This window comes from Gallinula chloropus (genome assembly GCF_964237585.1).
Source record: "Gallinula chloropus genome assembly, chromosome: 2".
In the NCBI taxonomy this organism is placed as follows: Eukaryota; Metazoa; Chordata; class Aves; order Gruiformes; family Rallidae; genus Gallinula; species Gallinula chloropus.
Window position 1 is genome coordinate 138,674,446 of NC_140086.1, and position 20,594 is coordinate 138,695,039.

The 20,594-nt window shown below is 43.1% G+C and overlaps 1 protein-coding gene across 1 annotated transcript; it reads left to right on the plus strand.

Annotated features, from left to right (window-relative positions):
• Positions 1-5,197: 5,197 nt before the first annotated feature.
• On the plus strand, positions 5,198-20,210 carry LOC311205721 (1-aminocyclopropane-1-carboxylate synthase-like protein 1; the record flags this gene model as incomplete). The annotated part of the gene is made up of 14 exons (XM_084280218.1): positions 5,198-5,326; positions 5,491-5,550; positions 6,980-7,050; positions 7,810-7,879; positions 8,169-8,235; positions 10,110-10,207; positions 10,924-11,001; positions 13,255-13,355; positions 14,806-14,892; positions 16,500-16,545; positions 17,928-18,069; positions 18,164-18,306; positions 18,468-18,621; positions 19,729-20,210. The coding sequence occupies 14 exons, from the start codon at positions 5,198-5,200 to the stop codon at positions 19,929-19,931; spliced, it is 1,449 nt and encodes a 482-aa protein (XP_084136344.1). The 3' UTR covers positions 19,932-20,210.
• Positions 20,211-20,594: the final 384 nt, after the last annotated feature.

Genomic DNA, 20,594 nt, shown 5'->3' on the forward strand with positions numbered 1-20,594 from the left:
GTAATTAGAAAAAATAGATTTTTATTTTTCCTCTTTTTGCTGGTCTTTGATAGGTGTTATGTGCCTTTTCACACCTGTATTGCTTTGGGCATTATTACCCTCTCTGTGATCAGATAGTATGTCCACACTTCCTCTGATCACATCAGGTACTTTAGTAGCAGCAGCCTTACTTGAGCTGCGCCTATGTGTTTGTTTATATGTTCCCACACATTCCAATTTGTTATTTCATTCATTGCTGTGTCAGTAACTGAAGAACACTTCATGTTGACAGTATGATAACATTGTTTACTGCTGACTGCTTGTAGTTCCTACTCCTGGTGCTGGCAAATAACTTGTGACTCACATGTTTCTCCTCACAGCCTGGTACAGGTGAAGTCTGTATACACAACACACCTTCATAGACCACAAGTCTTAGCTTGTAGTAGTTTACCTCCAATTTCCTCATTTATGCTGACCTACTGCTATTTACTCCTGCTTAAGTCTTGCTTCAGTAGGTTTTGAAACTGAAAATCCTCATTGCATTACTATTGTCTATTCATTAGCATCAGACTTTTGAAGTACACATACGTGTGTGTAGCATCAGAGCCATGTCTGAGATGCCTTCTAACCTTGAGTTCATATTTCTTACATGATGGTGTCGTTTCTCTCCTTGTTCACCTTGTTTTAAAGGGCTGTAGAGGTGAATGCGAATAGGGCTGGAACAGGTAAAGCAGTCTGCTTCATAGGCACAAGTCATTCCTTGTCAGATGCTCCAAGGTAACTCAAAATTATACTGAGGTAAATATAAGGTACTTTTGATGTAACTTACCTTTTCTTGGAAGAGGAGCAAAAACCATGGATGATATTAATGAAGTGCAGCAGCTAACAAGCTATAACTAGTTACTCTGCTTTGTTTATGTGTCAAAACCCAAAAAACATCATGTTTGTGGGTTTTTTAATTTCCCTTTCCAGGACATTTTGGCATTTCTGGCCTTCAGGATGTAGTTTATTTGTTTATTAATAGTTCCCTGTCATCTCTTTTCCAGTAATTCATCCTGTGCCATTTTGAGCTCATTTTTCCTTTTCTTTGAGCTACAAAATCCAAAGTTTTCATCTCTAGCCTAAGGAAATGTTATCTTGTTATCTTCTATCCAAATACTTGCATTTGAAACTTCAGCCCAGGTAATTTCAGGGATTAGTTCCTTCACTTTCTCAGGTAGCTCTGGGACCTTTTCACTTACTCTTCAGCCTACTGACTTAATGATTTTTCAGTCAACGGTTCTACAACTAGAGCTTCTAAAAGAAGGTGGTCTTCTAGCTCTTACCTTGCCAAAATTGTTTTAAATATATTGCAATTTATTGTATCTTTTCTGTTTGGTAAAAAAATCTTCAACTATTACAAAAACATTCAAATTAGCCCAAATTAGTAATAGCGTCTGTTCTTTAGTTTATGTCTAGATAATGGATTTACCACATTCATGAAGAATGGAGATGATTTAACCTTCCTATTAATGATAATCTCATGATGGACTGATTCTTAAACCTTAAAGGAACAGTCAGAGGCTGATCACAATTGTAACAAAGACAGCACAGTAATTTATGGAATTTCCTTCACGCTTGGAGTCATGTAATTAGAATGCAATACTGCATCATGCTGTGAAGTTACAAAGGAAAGCCTGCTTGCCTTGGGCTGTATGTTGAGGTGCTCTCAGTCCGCAACCCAAATTAGCTACTAACCTGTGCTGGACACCTGGGTTCAAAATCTGCTTTCCCAGCCTGTGCTCTTCCTTTCCGTGTGCAAGGAATTTCACTGGTGTGTTGAAGGAACTGGGGGGGGGGGTGTGTGTGGACATGTGTACACACACCTATGCAGCTGACCTTGGCTACTGCCATGGGTTGTATCGTTTGATCCAAAGTAGGTCACTATTAATAACCAGTTGCTGTTAGGTTATCTTTGGTTGTATTAACGTCTCAAAAGATAGTGGAGTCTCTAAGTGAAGCTTAGATAAGAGCTGTTACACATGCACATGTACAGGGAGCGCCAAGCCTATGGCTAACGGGAGGGTATGGTGCAAGGAAGACCAGCTTGTGTCAGGGCTCTTCCACAGAGCCCAGACTGAGAAGTATGCCAAGAGTGAAAAGGGACCCAGCACAAACTTTTCCAGTCTCCTCCATCAAGACAAGGACCAAATAAACTGTGAACCAGTGATCCAAACCCAGACAAGTTCTGTGCCTCCCTCCCCGTTCAGCTGCCATCCCTACCTCCCTGCAGTGATACCCACGTCAGGTTTTCTGGGTGTGTGTTACGGACCATGTGAAAGGTTGATAATGGGGGGTAGCTGCTTCCTCTCATGCCTGTTGTCACCAACAGTGTCAGCTGTCGCTGACCTTTTCTCAGTTGCCAGCCAGTCTTTCCCCGTAGTCGAGGGACTTCTAAAGAAATGAGTGTTAAATATAGATGTAAACACTCATCTTGTTTCTAACAAGCACGGGGGTATCTCACTTTGCTGAAGGGAAGTCCATTGCCACTGCTATCCCATAATTTGTCTTTAATGTTTCGGCAGTTTTTACTGCAAAATCAATTTATGTCGAAGCTATCTTCTTACAGCTGTGGAGCTGATACATTTTCAAACACTGCTTTGGAAAAATGGGCCTGTTTTGAAGTGATCCATGGGTCTGCTGGTGACTGGAAAAAGTTTTGGGGAAAACATGAGATAGTGGGTCAATTCTGCTAAATGCTGATTTCATCAGTGTATGTAACTCTGAACACCTTGTATGCCAGAATGTTGAGGGAAGTTGGTAACTCCTAATAATCAAAAGCTGCCATGTTTGCTTTTCCAAGAATTGGGGACACTGAATACCATGCTGTGTGTTAGATCCTTTCACTGTTAATGCTGTTCTGCCGTAAATCACATTCACTGTCTGGGAAACAGATTTTTCTGTTGCACAGTAAAAATATCTCAAGGTATTTATGGTATAACTCCCGCTTCTTAAGGGGTCAAACTTTGTTCCACTTCTAAAGAGAACAATTACAAAGCATTTCCTAACCCGTTTGAAATGAAGAGATAAGCAATGTCTGCTGAGGCTTAGATTGCATGAGCCTTATGTTTTGTAATAGACAACAGCAGCTAGAACTCTGCTTGACAAGATACAGCCTCACTAAAACACAGTTTATGATTTGCTCTAGGTTTGAAAAGTACTTTGGCTTTTAGTTCAACCAAACAAGTCTAAATTTGGTGTGGACCAAATCTGCATTTAATGTCACAGGGAGTTTCTTCCTCCCCTTCATCTGGCCACAAGGAAGCAAAGTAGGTTTCTCCAGCCCAAAAGCAAACAAATCTTTTAAAATACAAATTAAAAAGTTAAAACATTGTATTAATTTAATTTTTTTCCACAGGATGTTTTACTTAAATTAGCTGGGGTGTGTGTTTGTGTGTGTGCATATGTATATATATGAAACAGTGTAAAGTTGGCTTTTTAATATTATGAATCCAATAGATTATTTTACTTGTTGCCTAATTTATGTCATAATTCCTAGTTCTTATGAAAATACTAATATACATACATGCCTTATTAATGCATGAGGATCTGACTGTTATTAAATACCTCCCAAGCTCATATATAATAGGGTAGGAATAAAGCCTGTTTTCCAATCAAATCATAAGCAATGCGGGAGCGCGAACGGGACCAGAAGCAGAACAGAATTTCTTGCATGACTTAGGCTGCTATTTGCAGCATTCACCCTGTGGAATGAAGGTGGGACACCTGGCTGTGATCAGGTCATTTCACAGGTAGGAATTAACTTTGCTTCCACAGACATGGTTTGGGAATAACCTGTTTACAGAACATTTCATTACAGGGGTCTGCAGTGTCTCCATTGCATTCAGGGTGCCCTCTCTTCAGAGGGGGCTGTCTGTGTTAGCATGACCTGGGCGTCAGGTCCAAGTACAGGGTAAGTGAAATATTTTGCATTGGAAGCACAAGGGAGATGGCATCATGGTGATGATGATGTGTTTGACTTCGGTGCAAACTGTTGTAATATATGACAAATGTAAGGTTTATTAACTAACACCCGGTTCAGTCTTAGGTGCAAAATTTCAGACATTATTTCTATAATTGGTTTTAGGTTTTTAGTAAGCCATGTGCCAGACAATTTCTCTCTTTGATCAGCATATGCAGGACAGAGTTGGAATACTACCCCCTCTCGCCTTAAGGCTCAGTTGCTTTCGCTTTCCATTTCTAAAATAGGCCAAGGTGTGACAGTCTGTCATGGGTACACTGCACTGAAAATCAATTGCTGAAGGTTCTGAGTGTTGCTCCAGAGAGATGTGGGGTAAAATACTTCCAGATGCTTAGACAGCAGCTGGTAAAGAAATGTTGAATCAGTTGTACTGGTGTTCAGCTCACAAGTGTAAGTCAGACTAATAGAAATGAAGCATGAACAATTCCTCCTCTGGATCCTCTAGCAGCTGGTGGAGCTTTCCTAAGAGAGCCACGTGTGTGGCCATCCTGCAGCGCTGCACAGCGGCGGTGCCCTGTCGCTGCCATTAGGTAACCAGGGTAGGTTTTGTATCTCCTAGCAATGCTGTCCCGTGCTAGGGTCCGAATCTTAGCCAGCTTGAATTAGCTGCAGTGACAGAGCGGTATCGCAGGGGAAAGGTCGGCTTGTGTTGTTCCCACGTGTACATTGTTCCTCTACACAAGAGGCGACCGCCTCTCTCTTCACTGTTGAGAGCCGCTGTGACACAAAGACGCAGAGCAGTGGCTGTTGGCTGAGCACAGCTGCCCCGCAGCGCCTGGCTTGCGGACAGCCGGCAGATAAGCGGACGCTGGCGCTAGATTTTTGGCGCACCAACAAGCAATTACTGAGGTCATACAGCTGCAGGGCGATTTTCGGTGCGTAACTCTTTTAACGTCAGCCGAGAGTTAACTCGAAGCCCATTTGCCAATGCCCTACTTTCCCCGGAGTTAAAACCCTGCCGGTCCCCTGCTCCCGGAGCTCTGGGCTGGCGGCTGCCGCGGCCGGGAGCCCCTCACCGCTACAAAAGCGGAGCGCACGGCCGAGACCGCCCGTCCTGCCGAGAGACCCCCGGGAGCCGCCACCGCGCCGCGGAAAGTCTCCCTGGGCTGCTGCGCGGAGCCCGGGGCGGGGCGGCGGGGCTCGGCGGCAGCGGGACGGGGCTCTGCCCGCCGGATTCCCGCGCAGGCGGAGCGGAAGATGAGCGGCGGCGGGGGGTCCGTCCTGTCGGCCCGCGGCGACCGCATCGCCCGCGGCGCCCCGGGGCTGCTGGACGCCGGCTTCGCCCTCTATGTCGCCGACCCTTTCGATCGGGACCTCAATCCGCAGGTGCGGGGAGCGGCTGGGCCCGGGGCTCCGTCCCGGAGGGCTGCCGGGCGCGCTTCGGTGGGCTCGCAGAGCCCCGCCGCAGAGGGCACACGGCGGAACGAGGAGCGAGCCGGGGCTTTCCTACTCCCGCAGCGCTGGCGTTTAACAGCGGCCGTCTCTTCTAGGGCATCCTGAATCTGGGCACAAGTGAGAACAAGCTTTGCTTCGACTTAATAGAGGAGAGAGTAAGTGTTGCCGTCCGCTGAGTAACTGGGGTGGAACCGCCGCTTTGTCTTTGAGTTCAGCAGAGGGGAAAGTAAGGAGCAGGGTGGGATACTGGCAGCACCGGCACTACCGGCTCTCACAAGGAAGCACACTTGGCATGTTTATCTGTCCTGCTCCAGCTGCGCACTCAGAAATAATCTGCTGAGTGACACCTATGCTGGAAACTCGCCTCTGGCTCAAACCCAGAATAGGTTTGGTTTTGCTCAGACTTCACTTGCATTTGGTTGCACGTACGGTCCAGACAGAACTGACAGGGGTCTGTTCCGGTTTGAGCAGAAAACACTGCTCTGAAGGGTAGCTTTCAGGAAGAAGTGTGTTTTCTGAGGGGAAAACTGGGCCTGGTAAGACACTTACTGTTCTAACAGCAAAGCCAAAACTTTGACTGAAAACGCCCCGTGCCTGAAATTCAGACTTTGAGCAGAACAGAAGCTACAACCGCAGTGTTGTGCTGCTTGTGCACCGCGGGCTCTGAAACGCAGCCATGGGGAAGTTGTGTCTCCTTCGGAGGAGGCGTTTCCCCCAGAGTTGCTGCTGTTCTAGCTCATCTGCTGGAAAGCATGGGCTGCTGGCTACGTGTTAGCAAAGCAGAGATCTGGCTGCCAGGCCGGATCCTGCAGCTTGCATGTTGCCTCCTGCTTGTCCTTCCTCCTCACCTCAAGTGATGAGTTGGCACGGTGCAACTGCCAGTGTGTTTGCAATGCTTGTGGCACAGGGTCGGGCGTCAGCGCAACATGCAGCTTGGTTGGCTGAGGAGTCAGTGCTGCTGGCGGCCAGAGAGGGATTTTTTCTTTAGAAATAAAACAATATCGATGCCACAAAAAATGCAGGACTCAGTTTTCGGGGGGGACACCTGCTTTGAGAGCAAGAAAGCCACTGCTGATAGTACAGGTAGTGTTGCTCTGTATCAGGCAGGGTTGCCCTCACTTTTCTTCTGTTGGTTGAGAAACACATCCAAGTTGACATGTGAATTAAAAGGTGATATCATAAGTATTGCAATAATTGTTTGAGCTTTCTTATATCTCAGAAGTGTCTGCATAATCTCTTAGGTACAGCAAGGATGTTTTTCTGCTACGTGTTTTTCAGGACATGTTTTAATATATGACAAAACAATCCAATAAATAATTCTCGTTATTTTCTTCCTTGATTTTGATGACGTCATGAATAATCCATTATTTTCTTCCTTTAGTTTGATGATATTTTAATGCCATTTTCTAACATCTTAAAACTAAAAAAAGAGAATTGCAGAGTACGAACAAAATTATAACTCATGAATTCTTATATTTGCCATTTCCTTAATGGTGCTGTATAATTTTTTAAAACGTATGCTACACCAGAACAGAAACTCCCAAGCACACTGTGTCCTACACTCTCTCTTGTTCATGTCACTAGCTCACAAGACCTGATATGAATTATCTGGAGCCGAAGCTTTTCCAGTATTCTGATACCCAAGGTACTAGAAGGTAAGAAATTCCTATTCCCACTACCCTCATCGTTCACGGTCAGTGCCAGTCATGGCCCGTGTGACCCTGGGTGCTTTTTCGTTCCTCAGGTAAGCGAAAGGTGTGTTACTGTGACCTGCATGCTGGCAGTTCTTGGGTTCCCGTGCAGAAATTCCTTTTCTGGAGTTCTATTCTGGTTTTCTCCCACCCATAATGTGCCACAAAGACCCAGAATGCCAAAGGTCAAAGACACCAGGGCTTGTTGGAAAACAAGAGAGCATCGATTGTTCTGTTGAATCATATTGATGTGATGAATCTCTCCTGGAACAATTTATTCTAGTCTCAGTGAGGGATAAATGGAAATTCTGTGAGGAGTAGACGTTATATTCTGGCTCCCTGAGGATTGATAGGAACTTCACCATCATCTTCACCAAGGCTGAAAGCCTGCCTTGATCTAAAGAATTGGCATCAACTCACATTTCACTCTTTCTCCAAAACCAGATCCTCAAAGATGCTGCTTTATTTTCTCATTTTTCTAGTATTGAGTCACAGTCACTGTTACTCATGGTAACAGATGGCTTCTGTGTGCTTGTGTCTCACAAAGTGCAGCACACTGGGTGTCTGAAGAAGTTATATTTAATAAAAATCTTAAAGGCTTTCATAACAGAACGAATTATGTACTTGTTCTGGTATGCTTCACTCTTCTGTGTGTATTTTGTGCTGGTTTTTTTCCTTTTGATAAATACATGATTGAGTAGTTGGCTTTGTTCTGTGTTTTAGTTTCAGAGAAGAAATTGCCAAATTTCTAACTGACTATGCCAGATCTGCAAGCCAACTGAATCCAGAACATGTAAGCCAAGTGCTTTATCTTTGCATCTTATTTTTCTTAAACTGATGAAGATGAGTAAATCTGAACACAAATGTCAGCAAGACATGACAGGAGGGACATATGCCAGATTTGTGGAAGACTCAGTAGTGTTCATTTTCCACTGGCAAATGTGGACAATGTGTAACATCCGAGGGTTTGGTGCTACAGGTGGAAAAGTGTGGCTTTTTCACTCTGTTTCATTTAAACTAGACAAATGCTGACACATCTAACTATTTCAGTGCTGAATGCAGGTTTATACTACTTCCTTCAGGTAACTGTTATGAATGGCTGCTGTGCTGTGTTTGCCACTCTGTCAACTGTATTATGTGACCCTGGTGGTGAGTAAAAACCTAGTTATTTTGCTTAGAAATTTTAGTTAGCAGTGAATATAATTGTGACTTCTGACAATCTCCCATAATTGTAAAGCAAGGCACTCTGTTTTGTCACTGGCAAAGTGTCTTTGAAATAATGCCTCTATTTCTACAATGGTGAAAAACATTGGAGGCATCGGCAGGCTCACTCGCTTTCTGCAAGGAAACGTACAGGTTTTGAAGAGCGTTATTGGAAGAAGGGAAGGGTACAGAGAGGATGCAGTGTATTTTGTAAAGCTCTGAGAAAAAGAGGGGGGAAACATGTTGGAAGCTGGAGGGAGCAGGCCCACAGGGAGGGAGGTGGACTGGGTTGAAATCTGGGTCCCAGAGAAAATTTGGGAAATTGGGTAAGGAAAACATGTAGAAGGAATTTAGAATCACAGAACATGTTAGGTTGGAAGGGACTTTTAAAGGCCATCTAGCACAACCCCCCTGCAGTAAGCAGGGACTTCTTCACCAGATCAGGTCGCTCCGAGCCCTGTCAAGCCTGACCTCAAGTATCTCCGGGGATGGGGCCTCCACTACCTCTCTGGACAACCTGTTCCAGTGATCCACCACCCTCATATTGAAGAACTTTTTCCAAATATCATACCCAAATCTCCCCTTTTCAAATTCAAAACCATTACCCCTTGTCCTACTACTACATGCCCTCATGAACAGTTCTTCCCCAGCTTCCTTATAGGGTCCCTGCAGAGCCTTCCCTTCTGGAGGCTGAACAAGCCCAGCTCTCTCAGCCTACCCTCAGAATTTGGGACAGGGAAGTGAGACTGTAGCAAAAGAGGGATTCCCAGTCAAATAAGGGTGGTGGTGAGGAGGAAGCAGAGGAGAGAATGCAAAGCGGGAGTGGACTCCAGGGAAATAACCTGCTCACGGTGGTAGAAGGGAAAAGAGCTCAGCAAGGGACAATGGTTTCCTTTCGGGTTTGGAATGAGGAAAGCAGAGTGAGCGTGTGGTACAGCAGAGAGTGGGGAAATCTACAAAGATCTGCCGGGGGAGGAAGGAGCACAGGGTCACCTAGCTGACCTGCCGTGTAGGAGTCTGTGCCGCCCTGGTAACACCCTGTTACTGGCACCAAGAGCCCTTGGGAGGAGGGTGGAGTGACACAGTTCAATGACTTCAGCATATCACTGGCAAAAGCATTGTGAAAACCCAGTAAATTTTGCTTAGCTTTAAATTATAATGTTTACTACTTGTGTGCATGTCTGGTTTAATATGTACAGGTTTCATTGTATTTGCACAGTTTTATCAGGAACTCTTCCTCATGAACACTAGCAGCTACTTTTTACCCCTTGGTTTCGGGAGGGAGCCCACTCCATCCTCTCTGAAACCTCTTCTTGCGGGGCTTTTGCAGTTATCTCCAGGAGAACACCAACCTGGGGCTACTTCAGAGCAAAAAAGTGAGAGGAACAAGTTCCACAGGGCTGTAGGCTCCCTGGCTGCAAGATAGTGCCTTGGCAACCAGGAAAACATAGTTGAGGTGTGCAGCGGTTCCTGGTGAAAAAGTGATAGTACCAAAGCATTAGGAAAATATTGGGAGTGAGATCATTATTTGTCAGGAAAAAAAAAGAGAAGAGAGAAGAGGAGTTGATCGTGTCCGTTCCTTTTTACTGAAAATTACATGTGACAGTTGAATCTGCTGTTGTGAATGCTAAGGAAGAATATTGGGAAGGAATTCAGGTTGATTGATATGTGCTACATTTCCAGTTTTGTTTAAATAGAGGTTTAGGCCACAGTGACAGCTTTGAGATTAGATCAGATGTCAAACTCTGAGACTGTCAGATTAGAGTATAGCAAAATAGTGGTTCTCGAGAAATGTTCATTTATTTTTTTAATGTTTTTAGATGGCTATCTCATCCCAGCTCCATACTATGGTGGTATAAATTCAAAAACATGGCTGTATGGCGGAATACAACCTGTTCATGTGCCCTTGTTCAGCGAGGTAAAGCTTTAGCTATGCGGCGCACCTACGTTCATAGACCTTTCACGGGGAACAGCCATAGAAACCTGAAAAACACAAACCGAGTCCAAGTGAAGAGATGGGACCCGTCTAGCACTTCTAGAGACAGCCCACCTCTTCCTCAGGCTGCAGCTGGGTAGGAGGCTGGTGTCATCAGATGTGTAGGATTACGTGTCTTCTTGCAGTGCCACACCAAATTAGAATCTGCCAGCTCTCAGTCTGCCACTCCTGCTGTGGGTACATTTGGTTTGCATATTTTTCCCCTTAAGCACTGAAAGATGTTTGAAAGCTCAGTAATCTGTGAGGCTGGTGGAAGGGGAGGGGGTAGCATCTTTTGTAAGATAGAACAGCCATTTTCACCATGCTAAGTCATCCTTCGCGCACACACGTTCTTCTTTAAGTCATCAATAGTGTAGTCTCAGCTAAGGGCAACATTTTAAGACAAAATACTTGACATATATACAAAAGTCAGATTTTAGTTTCAGATTCTGAGGTACAACAGCACTGGCTTTGGACTGCTCTTTGCCCTCCTTTGAGCTGCTGCTGTGAGAAACTTCATGTAACTTTTAGAAAACAGTCTAAAACAAAAGGCAGTTTGATAAAAGCCAGTACTGCCTGTAGGTTCCCTAGGTGGGAGTGTTTCTTCACTGTCTTCTATTTCAATGGTTTTATTCTTGCTGATGTTTGTCCTTCTGTAGATGACTGATGAAGAAAGTCACCCTTTCCAGCTGACAGTTGAAAAATTAGAAGCTGCGTTACAGGGAGCTAAAGCACAGGTATCAATGACATTGATTGTTTGGTGAGCAGCGCGTGTTCTCAGCACCAGACCCTTTGTGTGGTGTCATCTGTGCAGATTTTCAGTCTTGTGACTGAGTTGAGTCCAACCCTGGCAACAGGAGTCAAACTTACTTTATAATCGGGGCACTGTAACAAAATGCAGAGAAACTCCTTGACCCTGTTTCACAAAGAACAGATCTCAGCTTGTCTTTCAAGACCAAGTTGTGGGATTTTTTCCACTGTAGATTTTAATGGAATTTGAAGTGCTGTAAACAAGTTATTGTTCTGACCCTCAGGAGAGAGAATATGCTACTGTAATGACCTGCTTGGTTAATTAAAGAAACATGTCTAATGTGATTTTGAAGGGGGTTCTTCTGAGCTCCAGCTGACAAGGATTTGCCAGCAAGCAAAAAAAAAATGCAAAAGAAATGCGAAAGAAATTTTTCCAGAGTTTAGGAAACTTCATTAGTCCCATTCAGTCATTTTATGCTTTTCAGGATTGCAAAACTGAGGGTATCAGTTGCCATGTTGTGTGTCACTCCACAATTTTATTTTTTTCCACATTCTCACCCATCTTTGGAAGTTTTCCCTCCACCTCTTCCCCCAGAAACATTTAATTTTGTGAGTGTCCACAAAACAGTGCTCACCAGTATTTCTTATTGTTTGATATCCATAGTCTACGCCATGGAAAATGATAAATGCAATTAAACTTAACTGTTTTGTGCTCCTCTGTGAAGAGATCCAGTGGAAGAGGCACAGGCTGAACAGTAAAACACTTTCCTGGAGATGTGGTGGTGATGGTAGTGACGTTGCAAAACTTGAAGGGAGATGAGCGCCTGGTATCCTCCTTCAGGGTAGAAAATGAGGTTTAATTACAGATAATACATATAGCTACAGGGAAGGTCACTTCATAAGGTCAGTTGCAAGATCACACATAGAAAAGCAGGTATTTTGGACACATACAAATGCATAACACCTTTTTTATAGCTATGTTGAAGCTGTCCTAGTTAGCCAATTGCTTGATCAGCATGGTGCCTATATTTAGACACCATCTGTATGTCTGTGTCATCCGCCTGTGCCTTTGCCAGCTCATGTGAGCCCATGCAAGCATTCAGACACTTCTCACTGGATCCTCGCAGAGGGAGGCAGCTAGCATCCCTGCTGTGCTAGTGTGGTTGTCAGGGCATCAACTGTCTGGGCAGGGCGCTGGAGCACAGGCTGAATTAACTCTTTGGAGATCTGCATGCCTTTGTCAGCCTTCCAGAGCTGAAACTGTTCTCACAAATAATATGACAAACATCTGCTTTGGATACGTGTGAGATCATAAACAGCTGGAGGAACTAGGCTGGAACAGCAATTGAGAAACCGCTGTCCTGCAGCAGTTGCTCCTGTGAGCAGTAATACCACCTCACTTGGCATCTCCTGCTTAATTCACGTCACATGTCAAATACCCCAAACGTGGTAGCGTGCAAGGAATACCTGTGGAACAGCTGATTGTGTGTCTTATCTTGTTTTCTGGTCATTCAGCTGCAGTCAAAGGCAACACACTTCAAGTTCATTTTTCGAGAAGCTCTTGCTCACAGGAATTATTACTGTTCAGATGACTTGCACGTGGCAGGGAAAGCAAATATCAGGACTTCCTCGTCGCTGAACATGATTTCCTGGAGTGCCTTGGGAGTTGGTCTTTACAAACAATCTCCTTTGGAGGAGGTTTGGGTGGAGTGAGAATTTACATTGGGTGGGGTGAGGTTTTTGAAAAACAGACATTCTTCTCTGGGGATAAATATAATTATTTGCCCAAGCCTTCTGTGCATCTTGTAGAACACCAGGTAATTTGGTTTTCTATCTTCTGCAGGTTCCATTACTTGTTTAAAGAAACAAGCATCATTGAAAAATTAATTACTTGGCAGTTTATTAGATGTCAAAGTCCAATTTCTGTTCAGCTTCCCCACCTCTATCCATCCTCGGTCCTGGGAAATTATTTTGTCAGTATGCCTGTTTCAAATGAGTCCTAACTTGATTTTCATAAACTATTTAGTATATTTTTTGGGGTGGTATTAGATACTTGAACCAAGGTCAGTAGCTGGACTTTTGGTCTGTACAGTAATTGCAGTATGTAATTAAATAATTTTCAAAAGCAAGCTTTTCATTGGAGGGTTCCCAGACTTACTTCCTGCATCCTTGCTAGTCTGACGTTGTCTTGCTAGTTTGACGTTGTTGGTGTCTCCAACTACCAGTTTTTCTTTTTCCAGGGCATCCGAGTCAGAGCATTAATCCTGATCAACCCCCACAACCCATTAGGGGACATTTACCCAGCACAGTTACTGAAAGAATGTCTAGAGTTTGCACACAGGTTGGAGCCCGAGTGCTATTTGTTTGGTATTTCATTTTCTCTCAACGCAATGATGAAAAAAACCCTCTGGTGATTGCCTGTTCCCTGCATGTGCCTGAGGTGGTGATGGACCAGGTTCTGATCATGTTTCTTGTGAAACGCTCCTTTTTCCTTGGCCTTTCCGGTAATGGCTGAACCTGGGATCCAACAATGCCTTTCTGCATGAAATACTCTTGGGATTTTTTGGGTTTAAACTTCCAGAGCCTTTCAATTTGCCTAACACTGTTTCTTTTTTGACCTGCTTTGATGCATGGCTCAGAAAAAAATTAACACCAGGCATTTACCAGCCCTTAGCAGTAGTGCTACAGCTGGCCAGCACTTCATTTGAAGCGTTATCAAACTAAGGAAATCTCAACATTTGATATTGGGGGAAAGTAAGTGAATTGCCAAGGCGTGAGAATGGGCTGAAGTTCTGTAGTATCTTTTATACCTACTTAGCTTGAGATGTGCAAGCAATTCACCTGCCCTCAAAGATAATTCTGATGGAAATAAAAACACTTCCTTTTGAAAAGCATCTGTATTTCTTCAGGAAAATACATATTCCTTTGTTACTTTGGTGATGACTGCAAAGCCCTGTACACACTTTGAAAGCGAGCAATATTTAGTTTCTGGCAGTCTTAAGTAGAGTAAGTTGGTATAATCGTTCACTAATTAAAGGGAATAACACAGCAATCCTGCATTTTTGGCAGGATTTTCTGTTTATGGAAACAGCAATTGAGCTTTCTAGAATTCAATGCATGACTCAATTACTCAAGTTATCAAGTGTTTTAAAAGGCAAATGTATCTTTTGTCAGCATGGCCCATGGATTTCAGGATGTAACCAACTTAAGATGGTACTAAAACAATGTTAGAGGGTAGGGATTAGAAACAGTAACTTCATATTCCGTGCAAAAAATATTCTGTAACCAAACTTCCTTTAAAAAAATATAGAAGTCAGGAGTCAAATTAAATGAGGTCTCCTTAGAAAAGAGTAACTACTCTGCAATTTTTTTTCAGTATTTCTAAATATGTGCATGACTTTTTGGTATCAAGTATGATAACGTGGCTTTCTGTTTACTGGGGCTTTCACAACAAGAGTGTATTACACCGTTACTGTAAGTGCACAACAGGCCTTTTAAAACCCAACGTCTGCATCTGGCTTCAAGCCTCACTGAAGAAATCCTGAGGGGGTAAAGAGCTTTATAATATAATATTGTGTTATTTTAAACTTTAAATTAGAGCTGGGGGGGGACCATACATATTCCTGAGAATCACTGCAGTGAGCAAGCACTTGGATTTTGTTTTGGATATATGGAATGTTATCACTGCTGAGAAATACAGAATATTTACAAATGGCAGCTGTTGAGATTATATATATATGTAAAACAATTATTCTATATGTGCTAATATGCTTGTATTTTTCTATACTTAGATATGACTTACACGTAATAATGGATGAAATATACATGCTGTCTGTTTACGATGACACCACCTTCACCAGTGTTCTTAGCTTAGATTGGTAAGTGTGATTTCTTCTGAAAGATCACAAGATATTTAATCCTGAACAGAATTCAAGCCATTTTTTTTCAGGCTTCTGGTTAGCCAGTATAACTGGTATCATTTGAACAAACTCATATCCACATCTCCTCAACTTGTTACTACAAGGGATCTTCATAGACTGCTTTAAATGGCTTTAAATGGCTCTTGCTTCCAGCTAAAGTGTATTACTCAATAATGACGATAAAAATTGGCAGAGCCCTTAGTCATTTTGCTGGTTCTTACTGTAACAGCACTGAAGGTGTCTAAGGGTGTGCAAGTTACCTGCTTTAATGAGTCTCCTTCTTGGCTACTGTGACATTGGGCTTCTTGTTTCCTAACAGGGGTGAGAAGACAAACATTTCCAGAAGATTTAAACCTATTGGTATCTGACTAACATATGTTCTTTCTCCAAAGTATTTGATTGTGTAACTGCACAGATTCTGTACCGATGAGAATTTCCAAGCACATACAAGTACAACCAAGCTCTGCGAAGTGACTGGGTGTTGCCTCACCCATATAGCATCATCAATCATAAATTAAGCCTAAAAAATAACATTTGATGATTAAGGGCCTGGAGCATCTCCCCTATGAGGAAAGGCTGAGTAAATTGGGACTGTTCAGCCTTGAGAAGAGAAGACTAAGGGGGGGCCTAATTAAAGTCTATAATTATCTGAAGCAGGGGATGCAGGGGGAATCAGCCAGCCCCTTTTCAGTGGTCTGTGGAGACAGGACAAGGGGCAATGGCTGCAAGTTGGAGCACAGGAAGTTCCGCACCAACATGTGGAAGAACTTTTTCACAGTCAGGGTGACAGAGCCCTGGGACAGGCTGCCCAGGGAGGTGGTGGAGTCTCCTTCTCTGGAGATATTCAAGACCCATCTGGACACCTATCTGAGTGATATGTCCTAGGGAGCTGCTTTGGCAGGGGGGTTGGACCCGATGATCTCTCGAGGTCCCTTCCAACCCCTACAATTCTATGATTCTGTGAAAGTTCAGCCAGCTCCATTAGGCTGGAGAAGGAAATTTCCAGCCTCAGCTCTCCTTACACAGAGGAGCGAAAACCTATAATGTGCTGTGGTACAGTGAGGTGTATTCTGTTCAGTTGCCCCTCACCCTCAAATGTTCACTTCTCCCTTCCCTAGCCTGACATACAGCACACTTGAGCGAGCCATTCGTCTCCATCAAGTCCAAGAGCAGTTGTGCATCACTTGTGGAAATGCAGCTTTTGTTTTAATCCCAACCACTACCTATGGAGTAAGAATGCAGGATTTTAAATGGACTGTTACATCTTAGTGCAGGTCCTTTCTGGTCTGGGTTTGGGGTTGTTTTGTGTAAATCAGTGAGTGCCTCGGCACACACATGGGAGATCAGTGTTATAGGATCGTGTTTCATTAAAAGGCCTTTGAAAAAAAAAAGTCATGTCCCTTTAAAGGATTATATGCTGCTTTTATTATGGTTTTACACATTTAAACATTTTTATATATAAAACATTTATATATACATATTTAAACATTTTTATATTACATAACCTTCACAAGTCATTCCTCTACAGCAACAGTTCTTGTCTGTCTTCCTCTTTTCTCATTCAGTTTACCAGACCCAGAACGGACACATTTTATGTGGGGTTTTAGCAAGGTAGGTCAAAATACTGTGTTTGTATTTAACTCTGAGGTATTTCTCCACAAAAAAAAAATTAGTCATATCCTGACATAATTTGTGGTGTAGGTGCCAAGCTGAGTTTTTCTCTGTTCATGAATTATTTTCTTTGGTAGTGTAAAATTTGTTAAAGTTCAGAGTTTTATTTGGGAGCTACTTAACAGCAACAGTAGATGCACATGTATTAAAGGCATTGAAAGATACAAGCACGTTTCAGCTCTGTAGTGTTTTCCCTTTTCTTCTCCTGGAGGGAACAGTAAACTGATGTGTTTTGTTGGGGTTTTTTTCCTATGCATCACAATGACCCAGTCATAAGTGGTGTTCCCCAGGGGTCTGTATCGGGGCCCATCCTCATTAATATCTTTGTTGATGATTTGGATGAGGGAATTGAGTGCCCCCTCAGTAAGTTTGCAGATGACATCAGGCTGGGTGAGAAGTTTCAATTTGCCAGAGGGTAGAAAGGGCCCCCGAGGGACCTGGACAGGTTGGATCAATGGGCAGAGGCTGATGGGATGAAGTTCAACATGGCAAAGTGCTGGGACCTGTATTTTGGTCATAACAACCCCAGGCAATGCTACAGGTTTGAGCAGGGTGGCTGCAAAGCTGCAGAGAGGAAAAGGATCTGGGGGTGTTGGTTGACACTCACCTGAACATGAGCCAGCAGGGTGCCTAGATGGTCAAGAAGGCCAACAGCATCCTGGCTTGTGTCAGGAGTAGCGTAGCCAGCAGGACCAGGGAGCTGATCATCCCCCTGTACTGAGCTGTGGTGAGGCTGCACCTTGAATACTGTGTTCAGTTTTGGGCCCCTCACTACAAGAAAGACATCAAGGCCCTGGAGCATTTCCAGAGAAGGGCAAGAAAGTTGGTGAAGGGTCTAGAACACAAGTCTTATGAGGAGCAGCTGAGAGAACTGGGAATATTTAGCCTGGTGAAGAGGAGGCTCAGGAGAGACCTTATTTCTTTCAACAACTACCTGAAAGGAGGTTGTGGTGAGCTGGGGGTCAGCTTCTTCTCGCAGATAAGTAGTGATAGGAGAAGAGGCAATGGCTGCAAGTTGCAGCAGGGAGGTTCAGGTTGGAAATGAGGAGAAGTTTCTTCCCATGGGTGGTTAGGTATTGGAACAGGTTGCCCAAGGAATTAGTGGAGTCACCATCCCTCAGGGTGTTCAAGGAAAGGTTGGATGAGGTACTTAGGGACATGGTTTAGTAATTTAGGTTGTAGGGGGATGGTTGGACTAAGTGATCTTGGAAGTCTTTTCCAACCTTAATAATTCTGTGATTCTGTGACTGTGACTCTAGACTTAGAGGCTTGACAAATCACAAAATAAAGATTGTATCTTACTCTTCCTTTTGTCTTGGTAGGATTTTGGTATGAGTGGTATCAGAGCTGGAGTACTGTACACCAGAAATCATGAAATTCAGAAAGCTGTCAATCAACTGGCTGTCTTCCATAGCTGTCCTGGACCTGTTCAGCATGTTCTCAGTCAGTTCCTTAGGGACAGAGGTTAGCCATGATAGCAATGTTTCCACTCAACTGTTTCATTTTTTCCATTGCAGATGTAAATAAACCACAAGTCTCTTTTTTCTTGCTTTGATAGATTGGTTGGATAAAGTCTTTTTTCCCACCAACAAAAAGCGACTTAAGGAAGCACAGAATATTCTTGTGGATGGGCTTGCAGATGTTGGGATACCCGTGCTCAAAAGTTCAGGAGGACTCTATGTGTGGGCAGACTTCAGGAAAGTATGTAAGAAGTTTGAAAAGGGGTGGGAATTTGTAAATTGGAAATGTAAAAATTTCTTGTTATTACACACTGTAGTATCAGGTCCTGGAAAATTGTTTTAGTGAATTTGTGCACTTGTTTGACCTTTATTAAAAAAAAAAATGTTTTCTTCTTTTTTTAGTTCTTAAGATCGCAGACTTTTGAAGCTGAACTTGAATTATGGCAGAAGCTTCTTGATAAAAAACTCCTGATTAGTCCTGGAAAAGCTTTTTACTGTTATGAACCTGGATGGTTTAGACTGGTTTTCTCCGATTCTGTAGATAAAATTTACTTGTGTAAGTGGGGTTTACTTCTAATATGGCATGAAGTAGCACACAAGTTTTAAGAAACAGTAATGTTATAAATGATGAGTTCAAACCTGATTATTATCTCTCAGTTTGTGAGGGGCAATTGTAGAATTTGTATAAACTGAGAAAAACTGGATTGGCCCAGAGCACTGGTTACAAAGCACTGATGTTGGATTATGTTAACCCTCTAAAGCTTTCAGAATTTAATTTTAAAATTTATTTTTACTCTATCAGAAGTAAGGCATCAAATTTTATGTGAAAGGGTTTTTACTCTTTCCAATTATGCTTTATATCATGTGGGAATTTCCCAGCATCCCCAATTTTATGTGGCTTTTGTTGGATATGAAAAGCGTATCTCATGCTGTAATAATTAACCTTGAGCAAAGGGGAACATTTGTGAAGTAATGAAAGGAAAATGTAGATTGTAGGGGTACTCTTGTGTCATGTAGTACAACTTCTCACCCAGGGCAGAGCCAGTCGGAGAACAGGTTATTCAGACAAGTTTTGAGACTGTCTAAAGAGGAAGATTTACACAACCTCCCTGAGGAACCCATTTCCATGTTTAGCCACTCGTAGTGAATCTGAAACTTGGAGCACAAATCTTATGAGGAGTGGCTGAAGGAACTGGGGTTGTTCAGCCTGGAGCAGGCTGAGGGGAGACTTTATCACTATCTACAACTACCTGAAAGGAGGTTGCAGTGAGGTGGGGGTTGGTCTTTCATCCCAAGTAACTGGCAACAGGATGACAGGAAATGGTCTCAAGTCTCACCATGGCAATTCAGATTGCTTATTAGGAAAAACTTCTTCACTGAGTGGTCAGGCACTGAAACAGGCTGCCCAGAGAGGTGGTGGAGTCACCATCCCTGGGAGGTGTTCAAAAACCTTGTAGATATGGCACTCCAGGACATGGTTTAGTTGACATGGTGGTGTTGGACTGATGGTTGGATTTGATGATCTTAGAGGCCATGTCCAACCTTAAAGGTTCTCCTCTCCTCTCCTCTTTCTACTTCTGTTCTTTTCTATTCCATTCTATTTCTATTCTATTCTTTCTCCAGACATTAAGTCAGTATTTCCCTCTGTATTCCCTTTCTACAGGTATTCAGCGACTTGAGCAAATGTTGCACAGTTACACCACTGAACCAGTCACAAGCACCACATCTACAGCAGATGCTTTATGCAATCCAGAAAAAAATTCTTCAGACAAGACTCCAAGCCCATTAGAAAAAGACTCAGCAGGCAAACCATCAAACACACCAGAAGAAGATGTCTCCCAAATAAAAAATATACTTGTTTATTAAACTCATATGGACATTTGATGACTTGATATAATTCAACACGCTTATGTTTACTCAAGGTGTGTGTAAACATACATATTGGCTGTAGCACCTGTAAAAACACCTGATGTTCTGTAACGTAGACTCATTTGACAGCATTGTGTGGGGATTTTTTTTCTTTGGGTTTTCAAAAAAAATTTTTTTAAGTATTTCCAGAATTAATTCACTGTTTGCTGTGATACTTGGGTGTAGGAGAAAGCTAGAACTGCAAAATTAACAGACTATTGCTGTAAAGGATTAGGAGGAAGCTTATTTTACCATGAATCCCTAATAAACTTGGAATTTGTGCTCCTAACATGGTCTTTGACCTGTTTTTTATGGCATGTAAACTTGGCAACCTTACAGTGCTCATGCTGACGAACAGTAATTCTTAAAGCTCTTAGAATCATGGAGTAGTTGAGGCTGGAAGGCACCTTTGGAGACTGTAGTCCAGTGACTCTGCATGGAGCAGAGTCATCCAGGAGTGGGTCTGGTTTTGAATATCTCCAAGGATGGAGACTCCACAGCCTCTCTCAGCAGCTTGTTCAGGAGTTCAAACACTCTTTTTTACTAAAAGGTTTCTTCTTTATATTTAAGCAGAATTCCCTTTTCTCATTTTGTGCCCATTGCCTCTTGTCTTGTCACTGG